Here is a 15213-nt window from a genome sequence, read left to right as displayed (position 1 = left end):
CCCTGTCTTATCCATGCATGCCTGCGTGGATGGGTGGAAGGGCTTCTGGAAAAGAACCATATTGCCAAACATAACTGTTTTGCCTTTTAAGATTGTTAATAAAGAAGTTTGATGACAGTGGTCCTGACTGAGCTACCTTTTGAGATATCATTTTAATTCTGCTTATACTCACATGTGTGTATGTGTATATATGGGTGGTATATGGGTTTGGCTGAAGTGTGCATGTTGCAAACGTGCATATGCGCTTGCAAGAATATGTGCACATAAGGGTGCACATATCAAAAAAATTTTGTCTATAAATAACCTTTCAAAAATGCTAGTCGATCAAAAAATGTTTCTGCATTTTTACTATCGTTAGCCAGTTAGTTTGTGCCGGTGGTCAGGGGTCATCCTCACTGGGGTTTGCTGTTCCTTGCAGTTCCGATGCTGCGGGGTGACCAATCACACGGACTGGTTTGAGGTGTACAACGCCACCCGCGTGCCGGACTCCTGTTGCCTGGAGTACAGCGATAACTGCGGCCTGGAGAACCCTGGGACCTGGTGGACTGCGGTGAGAAACCCCACCTGACGTACCTCTGTTACCAAACTAAATCTCCACTCTTGTTCTACCACACTTAACCAAGGGCATTTACATTACCATACTTAATCAAGGGCAGCTACAATACCATACTTAACCAAGGGCATTTACTTACATTTACAGGCATTCATTACCCTCTTAATCAAGGGCTCAATACAGCTCACAACATTGCAACTCAAAAGGCTCTTACAGTAACACACTCAATTAAGGGCACTTACATTTACACACTCAATTAAGGGCATTTAGGGCCGTCTGGGTAGTGTAGAGGTCTAAGCACTCACCTACCACCGCAGAGACCCAGGTTCAATCCTCAGCAGCGGTACTTCCGGCTTAGCCAGACATTCCTACGAACACAATTGGCTGTGTTCGCGGGTGGAAAGTCGGTGAGGGTATGAGTCCTGATCGTTGCATTAGCGACTCCTACTGGTCGGGGTGCCTGTTCAGCAGGGAGGGGATCTGGGGGAGATAGCGTGAACCTCAACATGCGTTACGCTCTCCCAGTGAAACTCCTCGCTGTCAGGGGAAAAGAAGAGACTGGCGACTTCACATGCATCGGAGGCATGTGGTAGTCTACACCCTCCCCAGACCAACAGAGGATAGTGCATCGACCAGGACCGTGATACACACAGGGAATTGGTATAACGACTAAAATTGGGGAAAATGGGGGAAAAATGGCAAAAAAATTAAAATTAAAATTAAGGGCACTTACATTACCGCACTCAATTAAGGGCACTTACATTACCATACTCACTCAAGGCCACATAAGCAAATGTCCTGTTGCTAAACTAAAATGTGTTGTGTGCTTTAAAACATGTTTTCATTAAACTGAGTGCAGTTAATCTTTTTTTGCGCACAAACAAGCCACATTGTAAAATTACCTTAAATAAAATGCTTTTACAGCAATGTGCTTTCTGAGTTTTTCATGAACCTTAAATCCACTGTAACTTCAGGGGTAAACAAATCTTCTGATGAAAACAAAGTGCACATTATGATTAGATACTTCAGATTTGGAATACAAGTTAGTATGATTGCTACACTTTAAGTGCTCTAAGCAATGCTTATTTGTCTTGATGAATACTTTGTCTTGCTTGGCTGTACCAACTGTAGCGGGAGAGTAGCCCAGCAAGAGGCTCTCATTTGAGAGCGGCTTCTATCTGCCTCATGCTGACATTGAGTGTGTGTGTGTGTGTGTGTGCGCGTGTGTGCGTGTGTGTGTGTGTGTGTGTGTGTTTTCTATAGCCCTGCTATGAGCGAGTAAAGGGATGGCTGCAGGAGAACCTGGTAGCTCTGTGGATCTTCGCCCTGTGTACAGCACTCACTCAGGTACATATACTTACCTACTCTATATACCACACTCACTCAGGTACATATACTCACCTACTGTATATACCACACTCACTCAGGTACATATACTCACCTACTGTATATACCACACTCACTCAGGTACATATACTCACCTACTGCATATACCACACTCACTCAGGTACGTATACTTACCTACTCTATATGCCACACTCACTCAGGTACATATACTCACCTACTGTATACACCACACTCACTCAGGTACATATACTTACCTACTCTATATACCACACTCACTCAGGTACATATACTCACCTACTGTATATACCACACTCACTCAGGTACATATACTCACCTACTGTATATACCACACTCACTCAGGTACATATACTCACCTACTGCATATACCACACTCACTCAGGTACATATACTTACCTACTCTATATGTCACACTCACTCAGTGTACATATACTCACCTACTCTATATACCACACTCACTCAGGTACATATACTTACCTACTCTATATACCACACTCACTCAGGTACATATACTCACCTACTGTATATACCACACTCACTCAGGTACATATACTCACCTACTGCATATACCACACTCACTCAGGTACGTATACTTACCTACTCTATATGCCACACTCACTCAGGTACATATACTCACCTACTGTATACACCACACTCACTCAGGTACATATACTCACCTATTCTATATACCACACTTACTCAGGTACATATACTCACCTACTGTATATACCACACTCACTCAGGTACATATACTCACCTACTGTATATACCACACTCACTCAGGTACATATACTTACCTACTCTATATACCACACTCACTCAGGTACATATACTCACCTACTGCATATACCACACTCACTCAGGTACGTATACTTACCTACTCTATATGCCACACTCACTCAGGTACATATACTCACCTACTGTATACACCACACTCACTCAGGTACATATACTCACCTATTCTATATACCACACTTACTCAGGTACATATACTCACCTACTGTATATACCACACTCATTCAGGTACATATACTCACCTACTGTATACACCACACTCACTCAGGTACATATACTCACCTACTGTATATACCACACTCACTCAGGTACATATACTTACCTACTGTATATACCACACTCACTCAGGTACATATACTCACCTACTGCATATACCACACTCACTCAGGTACATATACTTACCTACTGTATACACCACACTCACTCAGGTACATATACTCACCTACTGTATATACCACACTCACTCAGGTACATATACTCACCTACTGCATATACCACACTCACTCAGGTACATATACTTACCTACTGTATACACCACACTCACTCAGGTACATATACTCACCTATTCTATATACCACACTTACTCAGGTACATATACTCACCTACTGTATATACCACACTCATTCAGGTACATATACTCACCTACTGTATATACCACACTCACTCAGGTACGTATACTTACCTACTCTATATGCCACACTCACTCAGGTACATATACTCACCTACTGTATACACCACACTCACTCAGGTACATATACCCACCTACTGTATACACCACACTCACTCAGGTACATATACTCACCTACTGTATACACCACACTCACTCAAGTACATATACTCACCTACTGTATACACCACACTCACTCAGGTACATACACTTACCTACTGTATACACCACACTCACTCAGGTACATATACTCACCTACTGTATATACCACACTCACTCAGGTACATATACTTACCTACTGTATATACCACACTCACTCAGGTACATATACTCACCTACTGCATATACCACACTCACTCAGGTACATATACTCACCTACTGTATACACCACACTCACTCAGGTACATATACTCACCTACTGTATATACCACACTCACTCAGGTACATATACTCACCTACTGCATATACCACACTCACTCAGGTACATATACTTACCTACTGTATACACCACACTCACTCAGGTACATATACTCACCTACTGTATATACCACACTCACTCAGATACATATACTCACCTACAATACATATACCACACTCACTCAGGTACATATACTCACCTACTGTATATACCACACTCAGGTACATATACTCACCTACTCTATATACCACACTCAGGTACATATACTCACCTACTGCATATACCACACTCACTCAGGTACATATACTCACCTACAGTATATACCACACTCACTCAGGTACATATACTCACCTACTGCATATACCACACTCACTCAGGTACATATACTCACCTAAAATATATACCACACTCACTCAGGTACATATACTCACCTACTGTATATACCACACTCACTCAGGTACATATACTCACCTACTGTATATACCACACTCACTCATGTAGTTAAAGTGCGCAATCTCAGCTTTTATTAAAGGGTTTTTTAAAAATAAATTTTGGATGTATTTGTGGGTTTTTGTGTAGGGATATTGATTTGAATGTATTTGTGGTGTGTTTAGGGATGTTGATTTGAATGTATTTGTGTGCATGTGTGTAGGAATATTGATTTGAATGTATTTGCGTGTTTGTGTGTAGGAATATTTATTTGAATGTATTTGCGTGTTTGTGTGTAGGAATATTTATTTGAATGTATTTGTGTGTAGGGATGTTTATTTGAATGTATTTGTGGTGTGTTTGGCACGGCGGTGCAGTGGGTAGCACTTGCCTGACAGCAAGAATGTTGTGGCTTTGAATCTTGGCTTGGGGCCTTTCTGTGTGGAGTTTGCATGTTCTCCTCATGTCCGCGTGGGTTTCCTCCGGGTACTCCGGTTTCCTCCCATAGTCCAAAGACATGCAGGTAGGCTAATTGGAGACTCCAAATTGCCCATAGGTATGAGTGTGAGAGTCAATGGTGAGTGATCCCTGCGATAGATTGGCGGCCTGTCCAGGGTGTATTCCTGTCTCTCGCCCAATGCACGCTGGGATAGGCTCCACCCCCTCCTGTGACCCTGCCCAGGATAAGCGGGTATAGATAATGGATGGATGGATGTGGTGTGTTTAGGAATATTGATTTGAATGTATTTGTGGTGCTTTGTGATATTGTTTTGAATGTATTTGTTGTGTGTAGGGATATTGCTTTGAATTTATTTGTGGTGGGTAGGGATGTTTATTTGAATGCATTTGTGTGTATGTGTATGTGTGTGTGTGTTGGGATATTGTTTTGAATGTATTTATTGTGTGTAGGGATATTGTTTTGAATGTATTTGTTGTGTGTATAGATTCTGGGGCTGGTCTTCTCCATGACGATGTTCTGCCAGATTGCCAAACCGGAAACCTTCTACGCTTAGATCACCCTGACACGCCGCCGCTTGGGGACCGGAGGGAAGATTTATCAGGATGCCAGGAACGGAACACTTCCTGCAGGCTCCCTTTCCTCCTTTCATCGCCCATTCCTCTTTTCCTCTGTAGTCCTTCTCAGATCTTTCCCGGTAACAGGTTCACTCCCCGCCCTGTAGCCCTCGTAGACTCAGTGCGATGCTGTAGCAAAAAAACAGCAGGGGTCTGCAGCCCTGGTCCAGGACAGATGCAGCCGGGGTCCGCTGGATTCTGTTTTCACCTTAAAATCAGCGACCGATTCAGACCCCAGAAAAACCAGGTGAGGTCAGTTAACTGGTGTAACCGACTGTTTTAATTTACCCAGCAGCTACAGAGACCCTGTGGCTCTCTTGGACCACAGTCCCAGACCCCTGCTGCATAACAACACGCTCTGTACATTTCCTTAACACCGGTGTGACGGCGAAGAACACGAACGTAGAGTTCTTCTGGAGCAAAATTAACATTAACATGGGGAACAGCCTTTGTTTGTAAACAATACCGGAATGTAACGTTAGCGGTGTTCTGAAATTTTCACACGTATTTTTCAGCCGATACTGTAACCCTGCCAAGGCCGTTTCTTCCGCGGCAGAGCTCTCAATAACGCACATTTCGAATGTAGAGTAGTATCACATCTACCCAAGCAAAAAAAGTGAATATGAAAACAAATATCGCACGCGCAAATATGCGTAATGAGTGCAATATCAGATTGCGGACCCAGAGCCCAGGGATGCAGTCTCGTGTATAATTGTAAAATATCGGCATGCCATCATCTTGATGTGTATTGGCTCACTGAGGTCAGACAGGGCATCTTTGGAGGAAGGGTAATGAAATGTATGTAAATCTACGTTTATGTTAAAAAAGTGTATGTCTTTCAAGAATGGGCCAGGAATCTGAGCAGTTCAATGGTACAAATTGCATAACGAAGCCGGTTTGAAACGCTATGGTCATAGTGGCAGTGCATTTTACTATCAATACGGAGCAATGCAAACGGTAATATGACCTATAAACTCATATAATAGTTCGATTATAAAAACTCCCATTTTACATATGTGAGTGTATTGTGTATAGCCATAAATTCAATTTCATTGATTCTGATCTTTACTTTACTCATGAACCCGAGAAAATATTCCTATAATATATAAGTCAATGCCATTTATTTTTGTTGTAAGTGGTCTATAAATATGTTATTTCTTTCTACCATCGAGCCATTTTATATTTTTTTATTATGGAGGGGGTGTTGCTGAGACGTGTTTTCAGATACCACTTTGAATATACCTAGCACGTCTAGCATTTAAACCAACCCAACAACTTTTTATGTGCATGCACTGCAGTTTCATTCAGCTAGTCAACACAAAGTTCACATTAAAGGGGAATGTCAGCCTAAAATCAATTTCCGATGGCAAATGTATTCATCCGCAGAGAACATGGTTAAAAGGTCCATTGGCTCAACACACCAATCTTCAAGATACCAGTGTCCCATCCTGCAAAGATTTAAGACACGTAGTATGTAGTAGCAACGCACAGCCAAGAACTGCTTCAGGTGCAGAAAGTATTACATCTAGACAGCAACTTTAATATCTTCTTTTTTTTTTTTTTTTTTTTTACCTTCCAACAATAGTGGGGGAGAGGTGAGGGAGGGGGGAGGGGGGCTGTGAAAATACACTCACATTGAAGTTCTTTAAATAAATAAATACATAAATAAATAAATAAAAAGTAAATAAATAGAAACTTCGCAAACCACTCCAAGGCATTTACTGAGTTATCTCCAGGGCCTAGAATGTTAACATCAGCTGAAATCCTTTTTGCTTGGACATTCTGCTAGCATAAGAATATGACCGCAGTACCAGCCATACAGGTTCTTGTGTTCTTTCCTTTACGGAGCTGTCCGGGGCTGGTGCATCCGCTGTACAAAGTGTGATTCATGAGGTTTATTTGTGACCCATCACTTTTCAGTGTTGCATTACAGGCATTTGTCATTGCTTAGGTCATGTCGCATTGTTTTGGACAGGCCGCACATTCAGTGATAGCGCATCGCCCACAGAGCAACCAGCGGACACAGATTCCAAGAAAAGTCATAATAAATTCCGGAATGCATATGGCTACAGTGCGTTTAGGACAAAATGAATCTGTGGTGGCACAAGCTTGTGCATATTGGCCACACACTTTAAATCCCCAATGACATTTACTTCTTCAGCCTATAAACAAAGATTGCATTTTAAGATGCTGGGCATGTTTGGAATAGAATCCCAGCTGTTTTGCCCTTCATATGGCAGAAACAGTTTGGACTTGGAGTTTTGTCAAATATGGATTTCCAAGGTTATCAAATATTATCTTAAAAATGGTAAAATTGTTCAAAATGTGTATATTCTACATATTAATAATGAAAATGAAATACAACACATAGGCATTGTTGGCCAAACAAGTGTTATGTAACCATGAAAGTCCACGGTCAAGTCTTTGTGCTGTATTAACTTCAATGCCGGCTCTGTACATTATTCACACTGTAAACTGAATATTAAGAAATGTGCACATGGAAACAAAGATATATAGAAGTACATATAAAATGAAGAAATAAAAAGCTCTTTCTTAAGACTGTGCTGTAATGTCACTGTGTGGTTGTGCATTGTTTAATCAGTACCGTATGCAATGTGGCCAGGCTTTGTTCTGACTTGGACTTTGTGTCGGTCTTCCTACGATTGTGGAATTACATCATTGTCATAGCAGGCAGAGATCATTTCCTTTTGAAATCAAATTCTTTCAAACGAGCCATTGTCAAATTCCAGTGAATTTGTTTTGGGATAACTGTAGCAGTAAATCATTTTTACTGTTACTCTTCCCATTCCTAGTCAAAACACAAAGACTTACTTCTGGTACATGCCCCACTGGATGGCTAGTTGTGGGGAACTGACAGGCATGTAGTTGGCTCATGAACACATCTCAGCCATTCAACACTGCGGCCCTCTCCACAGAGTTCTCAAATTCTTCAGTAGCCAGCCAAGTGAGAAACGTAGCCAGCTTGAGGCGCTGGTGGCATGATGACAAATCTTTCTCTGATGACATGTTAATGGCTTAATGTGGAAATAAAAAAAGTGACCAGGGTGGCTATCATGCAGGCTAACATGTTGTTCTGGCAGTAGCCTAGGTAGACTTTTTTTCCATCACACAGAAGAAAAAGTTTGATGATTTAAAAATAATAATAATAAAATTCTATCGAAAAGACAGCCTGAGGTCTGTATTCAGCTATTTAGCTGACAACTGGCACTTGGGAAACTGCTTGACAATCCCAAACACCACTACCACACATACCATGCACAATCACAGAAACACACAAAAACACACACACATGCACACATACATGAGCACACACACAAGCACACACTGAAGCAAAGTAAATTCCATCACAATTGCCTGTAAGTTATGAATAGTATGCGCTACAAAGTATGCACTAAATACATTACATTACATTATTACATTATATGCATTTAGCAGACGCTCTTATCCAGAGCGACTTACACAACTTTTTACATAGCACTTTACATTGTATCCATTTATACAGCTGGATATATACTGAAGCAATGCAGGTTAAGTACCTTGCTCAAGGGTACAACGGCAGTGTCCTAAATAGCATGCACTAAATAGTATGGACTAAGTAGTATGCACTGAAAAAGATATGTACTAAGAAGTATATACTAAATAGTATGCACCAAGAAGTATGCATTAAAACGTATGTACTAAGAAGTATGTACTATGTAGTATACGAATAAGTATGCACTCGATAGTATATACTAAGTAGTATGCACATAATATGCACTATGGAGTATGTACTAATTAGTATGTCCTACAACAAAGTACAAAAAGAAATGAGCCTTAAATTACGAAATCCTTTTCAGATGGTTCGATGAAAAAACACAGGGCCAAGTTACCTGACATACTTTAGGATATATTACTTTACTTTGTACATACTACTTACTTTGTATATACTACTTTATATGGTACATACTACACACCTTGTGGATACTACTTTGTGCATACTACTTTGTACATATGACTAGGTATATGCTACATAATTAGTTCATATAACATACTTTGTTCATACTAATTTACTTTCTACATACATACTACTTTGTACATACTATGTTACTTTGTACATACTACTACACTTTGTACATACTAGTTTGGACATACTACATACGTTGTATGTACTACTATATTACTTGACTTTGTACATACTACTACACTTTGTCCATACGCGTTTGTACATACTACATACTTTGTACATACTACTTTGTATATACTACATACTGTCTACTGGTTTTCTTTATACACTAATTAACTAATTAACTTTGTACATACTACTTTATTTTGTACATAAGTATGCACTATTAAGCAGATACTTTTAAGTATGTACTAATGAGTAGGTACTATTAAGTGCATACTTTTATGTATGGACTTTTAAGTACATACTTTTAAGTATGTAATTTTAAGTATGCACTTTTAAGTTCATACTAGACAATAAGTATGTACATACTACTTTAGTTGGTACATATTACTTTGTGTGAGCTAAGATAACCAACATTGTTAATTGTAACTGGGCCCCATTGCTGTTCCACTTATGTGGCTAACACAGTTAACCCTATTGTTGACATTTTGGGATAAACTCAGGATTTTCACAAATCAAGTTCACAATTTAGCCAGATTGGTTACCAAGACAAGAGAGTCTTAAGCCCAACCCTACAAAACTGAAAGTTTATGCATAAGATAAAACCTTAAAAAAAGAATTTGTTTCCCCCTCTTCTGCCCACTAGTTACTAACTACTTAATACCTACTACCAAGTGCATACTACCGAGCACTTACTACTGCACCTAGTATACACTGCCAAGTACACACTGACTGTATGTACTAAGTAGTAGGTACAATGCCCTATGTAGTGTGTAATACAGTGGCTTTAGGCATATCCAGCATTATAGCATTGATTTCTGCAGAAGCATGACCTAATGTAATAAAGATTACGAAACCGATTTCAACGTTTGTATTTCAAAATTATAGCCGTTTTTGTTATATAGGCCCCTTGAAATTGTATCGAGGCATATTACAGGAATACTGAGAAAAGCCCTAAAATTTGCATGACAAAATCCAAAATGGAAAAGTAGTTAAATAAATACAAATAAATACAAAATATGCACCGTCGCTCTCAATTCCACAGAGCTTTGCTGGTTTGCTGGAAATGCATGCATAAAAATATGCTATATTTCACGCAGTAGTTGTGTAGCTATTTTATTTTTGTGAAGAAAACGGCACAGACTGCCAGTATTTCTTTACAGAGTCAATTTTTTCTTATTTTAAAAACAGTTATTTAAAGCCTAAATGTTCTGAAAAGTCATAGGAGGAGGAGGACATAGCATTTACGGCGTTGGAGTAATTTAAATTAAGTCCCCAAAGCGCAATGGCCTTACTCGCCTATCTAGTGTTAAAGGAAACTCTCACTCACTGTCTCTCCGCCATTGTTTCTAATTGAGAAACTTGGTGCTGACTTCTGAGCGAATCGCATCAAAGAGATTTGAATCCGAATCTGAATATTGGTCAAATTTGGGAGGAGAAAACATTTGGGGAGAACGCATTATCGGAGTGCTGTTGACTATGACGTTTGTATTTGGCACCATCCCTACTCCATTAACGGAACCATTCTGTGCAGTCTCACATTAAGCTTTGCAGCATGGACCACTATCTGGAACATCTCTCATGGCAGTGAATACATCTACCTGCCTCTTCATCAAATTGATTGACAGTCTGGTGTCTCTGGACTGCAGAGAGTATCCATCATAACAAGAGTTTTTTTAATAAAGGTAACTGAGCTCAATTTCGCTAGACCTTCATTCATACATCTTTCACTTGAATTTCTTGTCACAACTTCACTTGCAGCAGTGCAGTGATGGTATAGTGCACCATAAATTCTCCAGACAGCACTTACTGTTCTATAGGACGAAGCAGCTCACCTTATCCCAAACGCTCATCCAATCCATCTCAAGCAGACACCTATTTTTGAGGCTGCAAGATCAACCTCCCTCAGGTTCATTGGTAACTGATTGTACAGGTGATGCAGCTGGTCTAAAAAGCTAGTGAAGTGGTTGCTCTCTCTGCAGCGCTTCACTGCACCCCCAACAGAAAGCTGCAATATGCGGTTAAGGTAATACCAGGCTACGAGAATCCAGCCAGACCATATACTTACCAAAGGCATCATCAAGGCTGTGCCTCAGCAGACAGCTCACCAGTGATTCCCTGAGCAGTGGTATTTCCGAGCTCAATAAGATCTTTAAAATAAAAAATAAAATAAAAACATTTTTAAGTTCAATGGTTCTGAGCCTTTAACGCAGGTTTTTAGGGAGTCAATAGGGCTATATTTTTTACTTAAAGAGGTGCTTTCATCCATTAAAACTGTGAGCATGGGCCATGCAAACCTAACACATTTCAGTAATGGCCGTCTAATTTCTGAAGGTAGGAAATGTACAATTTCTGTACAAGGCATTTATGTGAAATACTCGGCCCACGTTCACAAAATTTTGCCCTCTGTAATTCTATTAGTCCAGGACGATCAGCCATATTTTTAGCGACATAACGTGCTGTTCTGAAGACACGGTGTCTAAAAAGCTTCTTGAGTTTTAAGAAAACGTGGCTCTGAAGCTTATTCGTCCTGTTTTTGAACCATTTCTTCCGCTAATTCACGACTATGTAACACAGTGTTCTTGTACTCCCTTTCTCAAAGATTTTATTTGCTTTCCTCTGATGTTACCAATTTGGGCCATGTCTACAATTCTGCCACTCACCAGAGATCGAATAGCTCAGCTTCAGCTCCGTGCTGTTCTATGCGACTGCATCGACACACGACACGCGGGAGTTCTTTCTGTCGTTAACTACGGTGAATGGACATGTTCCTTTGAACAACGCAGATTGCGAGTCAGCCCAACCTCTCTGTTGTTCCACCGCGCTCGACGCCGATTAGGAATGCCGCGTCACGCTCTGCTCGGCAGCCCCCCCGCGGCGTGCGCCCGGCTCCACGGGACTGTGAGGCTTGTCCCCCACTGCTCCCCGCCGCGCTGCTCCCACTTTCTTCAATATCGTGCTGTGCTGTTCCACCTGGCAACCCAATTACCGAGTTTAGCTGGGCAACGGCACCGAGTAAAACCCGGAGCGCTCCCAAATCCGGGAGCGTGGACTGAAGTGAAAAGAGCCGTTCCGGGTTTTAAACAACGCAGGTGTCCGGCTTACTCAGTAATCCTGCTTGGCGAAATGCCCCACTGGTGCTGAAAGACTCTTTACTGCAGTCGGGCGGCTCAGTCCCAGAGAATATGAAACTCTCAATTCTACGGCAGCACTGGCTCATGGAGGAGGTGCTGCTGTGTTTCAAAAAGGAGAATCGCGAACTGGAACACTGAACTCTGGGAGCACTGAAGACATGCGGACATAGCTGACATCAGACTGAGTATGGGCTGAACTAAATAGGCTAACCCAGGGGCATCGTAGTGGGGAGAATAGTCGAAATGACTACCGAGGGGCCCCAAGGCGACCGGGGGGGGGGGGGGGTTGGGGGGGGAAGGGGTTGTAATCAGTCCCCTATTCTCCCCACTACGATGCTCCTGGGTTGGCCTATTCAGTTCAGCCCATATTCAACCTTACCTCCTCTTTAATTCCACCCTGTCTAATATCCATCATGTACTGTGTAAAAAAAATAATTATGTTTTCTATGCACGTCATCCTCTGCGACTTTGGGGAAAAGTCATTTTCTATATTTCCTGAGTGGGATCAATGCATTAAACCTATTTGCTAGCGTAACTTGGATAACAGGCTGGATTGCATAAATTCAGTCACAGTTAGGCATAACAAAAAGTCACTGGCTGCAGACTAGTGGAATAATTCAGCAAGTGCTGTACTTAGGAAAATGTAGTATAAAATAAACTTTGAGGCCGTGCGCTGTGACAAGCCTGCCATGATTTAAAACTAACCGACTAGAATTAGCTAACACCTTAATATAGAGAGAAGACATGTTTAAATCTGAACAGCAGACAGACTCAGAGGTATTCTCTCTCTCTCCTAGTCCTAGTTTATCTAACGGCTCCCAGTGCAAGCACGCTACACCGCTCCACTCTGGGACTGGTTCATGCGTTGAACCCACGAAAGTGACATTGTCATTTTAAGCTTTGGAATAAAGTAAACATGAAGTATGACTTATTTGAACAGTCAGTATGTAATGGATGCATTCTTCTTCAAAAAAGGTAAGAGTAAAGAACCAATAAACAAACTGTTGACAGATGAGGGACAGGTGCTCTCGCCCCCCCCGCCCCCCCCAGATGACGTTAAGAGCCAATGTGGTGGAGCCCAGTCTGGGACAGCCCCGGCCCAATTTAATCCCAGGTCGTAACTCAAAAGAACATTTCACTGAGCAGCACCTCAGGTTGCCCTCCGTCTCCCATCAGCGGTGCTCTTCAAAGTTCGCCAACGCAAAATATCACAACGGCAGGCTCTGAAATGTCAACAGCGAAATGAGAACAAAATCTAATTAATGTAAACATAATGTTTATAGCAGGCAGCTAGTCACGTAGGGCGCCTAGCAGTTTCCCTGTTGGCTTGCATTATATAATTGAGTTGTTCAAGCAAGCCCGTTTTTAAAACTTGTGTACATTTACCACAGTAAATACACACAGTACAGCATGTAATATTTAGAAAGCTAACATGCACCATCATCAGTAAGAATGCCAAGAATGGAAAGAGCTATTATTGATATAAATACATTTTAGAATATTGCTCACTTTTTATCTTGCTTTGATGTCAGCTTTGGTAAAATCATTATCTAGCTAGCTATGATTAACTAGCCATCATACGGATATTCACAAACATTGTGCTAAATTTTGGGTAAGCAGAACGATATTAATTTAATTACTTGCAGTTCGGGGGCCATTAGCTGAAAAGTTGTCTTTTATCACATTACTACACAGCCATGGGGTCGACGGCTCCAATATTTGCCACAAACGTACTACTGTAATTCTCCACTGTTACAGATTAGCAACATACTCAAGATAATATTCCATGTCTGTGAATATTATCTTGAGCATGCTGGAGAGAGAACTTCGGTCCTGTCATAGACCCCGAGGACCATATGCCAGGACCGAAACCCAGACAGAGACTTTCAGGGCAAAAAAATACCAAGATCCAGACCAAGAGACCACTTAACCTGCAGAGGTCCCAAGACCACGACCACAAGATTAGGACTCCATGTCTGATGACTACGCGATGGCAGTCTCACTTGGTTTAGCTCAGGTTCTGTTAGTTTAGCTCAGTTCCACCAGGCAGCTCACCACAGGAACAAAAACACTGACTATCTGGGTATTTCAGAGACATATCGACGGTAAGAAAATTTTGATTTCGCATAGCCCTACCACAAATGAATCATGGGCATTAATACATAATGGCCTGACAGAATTCCTCATGGTTCACGCCTGACTCCATGAATACATCACCTGACTTGAAGGACCTTACAAAGGTGTATCCATTTTTTATTTTTATGAAATCACGTAAAGCACTGTTACAGCACATAGACAGAGGTGGTTTAAACCCCCCATTGATGCCAAGAGGTGCTCCTGGCGGATGCAAAGAAAACTAGTTTGTGTCAGGTGAAGCTACCACGTGATTTCATGTGATTCCCATGAACGCACCCTCCCACCGCTTCTGTCAGACAGGGAACCTGCCGTTGAAGGAACAGTAAAATTTTAACCATCAGTCAGAACTTGCAACCAATATGTCCGTCTTGCTTTAAAAGCTTTTTTTTAAAAATAGGACCCTAAAGGCGAAAACAAAGACAGGAATACAATAATTTCAAGCTTTGGCAAACAAAAAAGTTTCAAAAGCCCTTTATGCTTCAAGATTTCTTTGCAGACACGGGAGAGAAAGAGGCA

General features: G+C 41.2%; 1 protein-coding gene across 2 annotated transcripts in view; it reads left to right on the top strand.

Moving 5' to 3' along the window:
* Positions 1–7858, top strand: part of tspan4a (tetraspanin 4a) — a 71589-nt gene extending 63731 nt beyond the window's left edge. For both annotated transcript variants that reach the window (XM_064312521.1, XM_064312520.1), the window contains 3 exons: positions 419–550; positions 1817–1900; positions 5172–7858. In XM_064312521.1, coding sequence (XP_064168591.1) covers positions 419–550; positions 1817–1900; positions 5172–5240 — 285 coding nt within the window. In that variant the 3' untranslated portion in view covers positions 5241–7858. The remainder of the gene's footprint in view (positions 1–418; positions 551–1816; positions 1901–5171) is intronic.
* Positions 7859–15213: the final 7355 nt, after the last annotated feature.

This window comes from Anguilla rostrata, chromosome 16 (genome assembly GCF_018555375.3).
Source record: "Anguilla rostrata isolate EN2019 chromosome 16, ASM1855537v3, whole genome shotgun sequence".
Taxonomy (NCBI): domain Eukaryota; kingdom Metazoa; phylum Chordata; class Actinopteri; order Anguilliformes; family Anguillidae; genus Anguilla; species Anguilla rostrata.
Note: the sequence above shows the minus strand (reverse complement) of the source record. Positions and strands in the feature narration are given on the sequence as shown.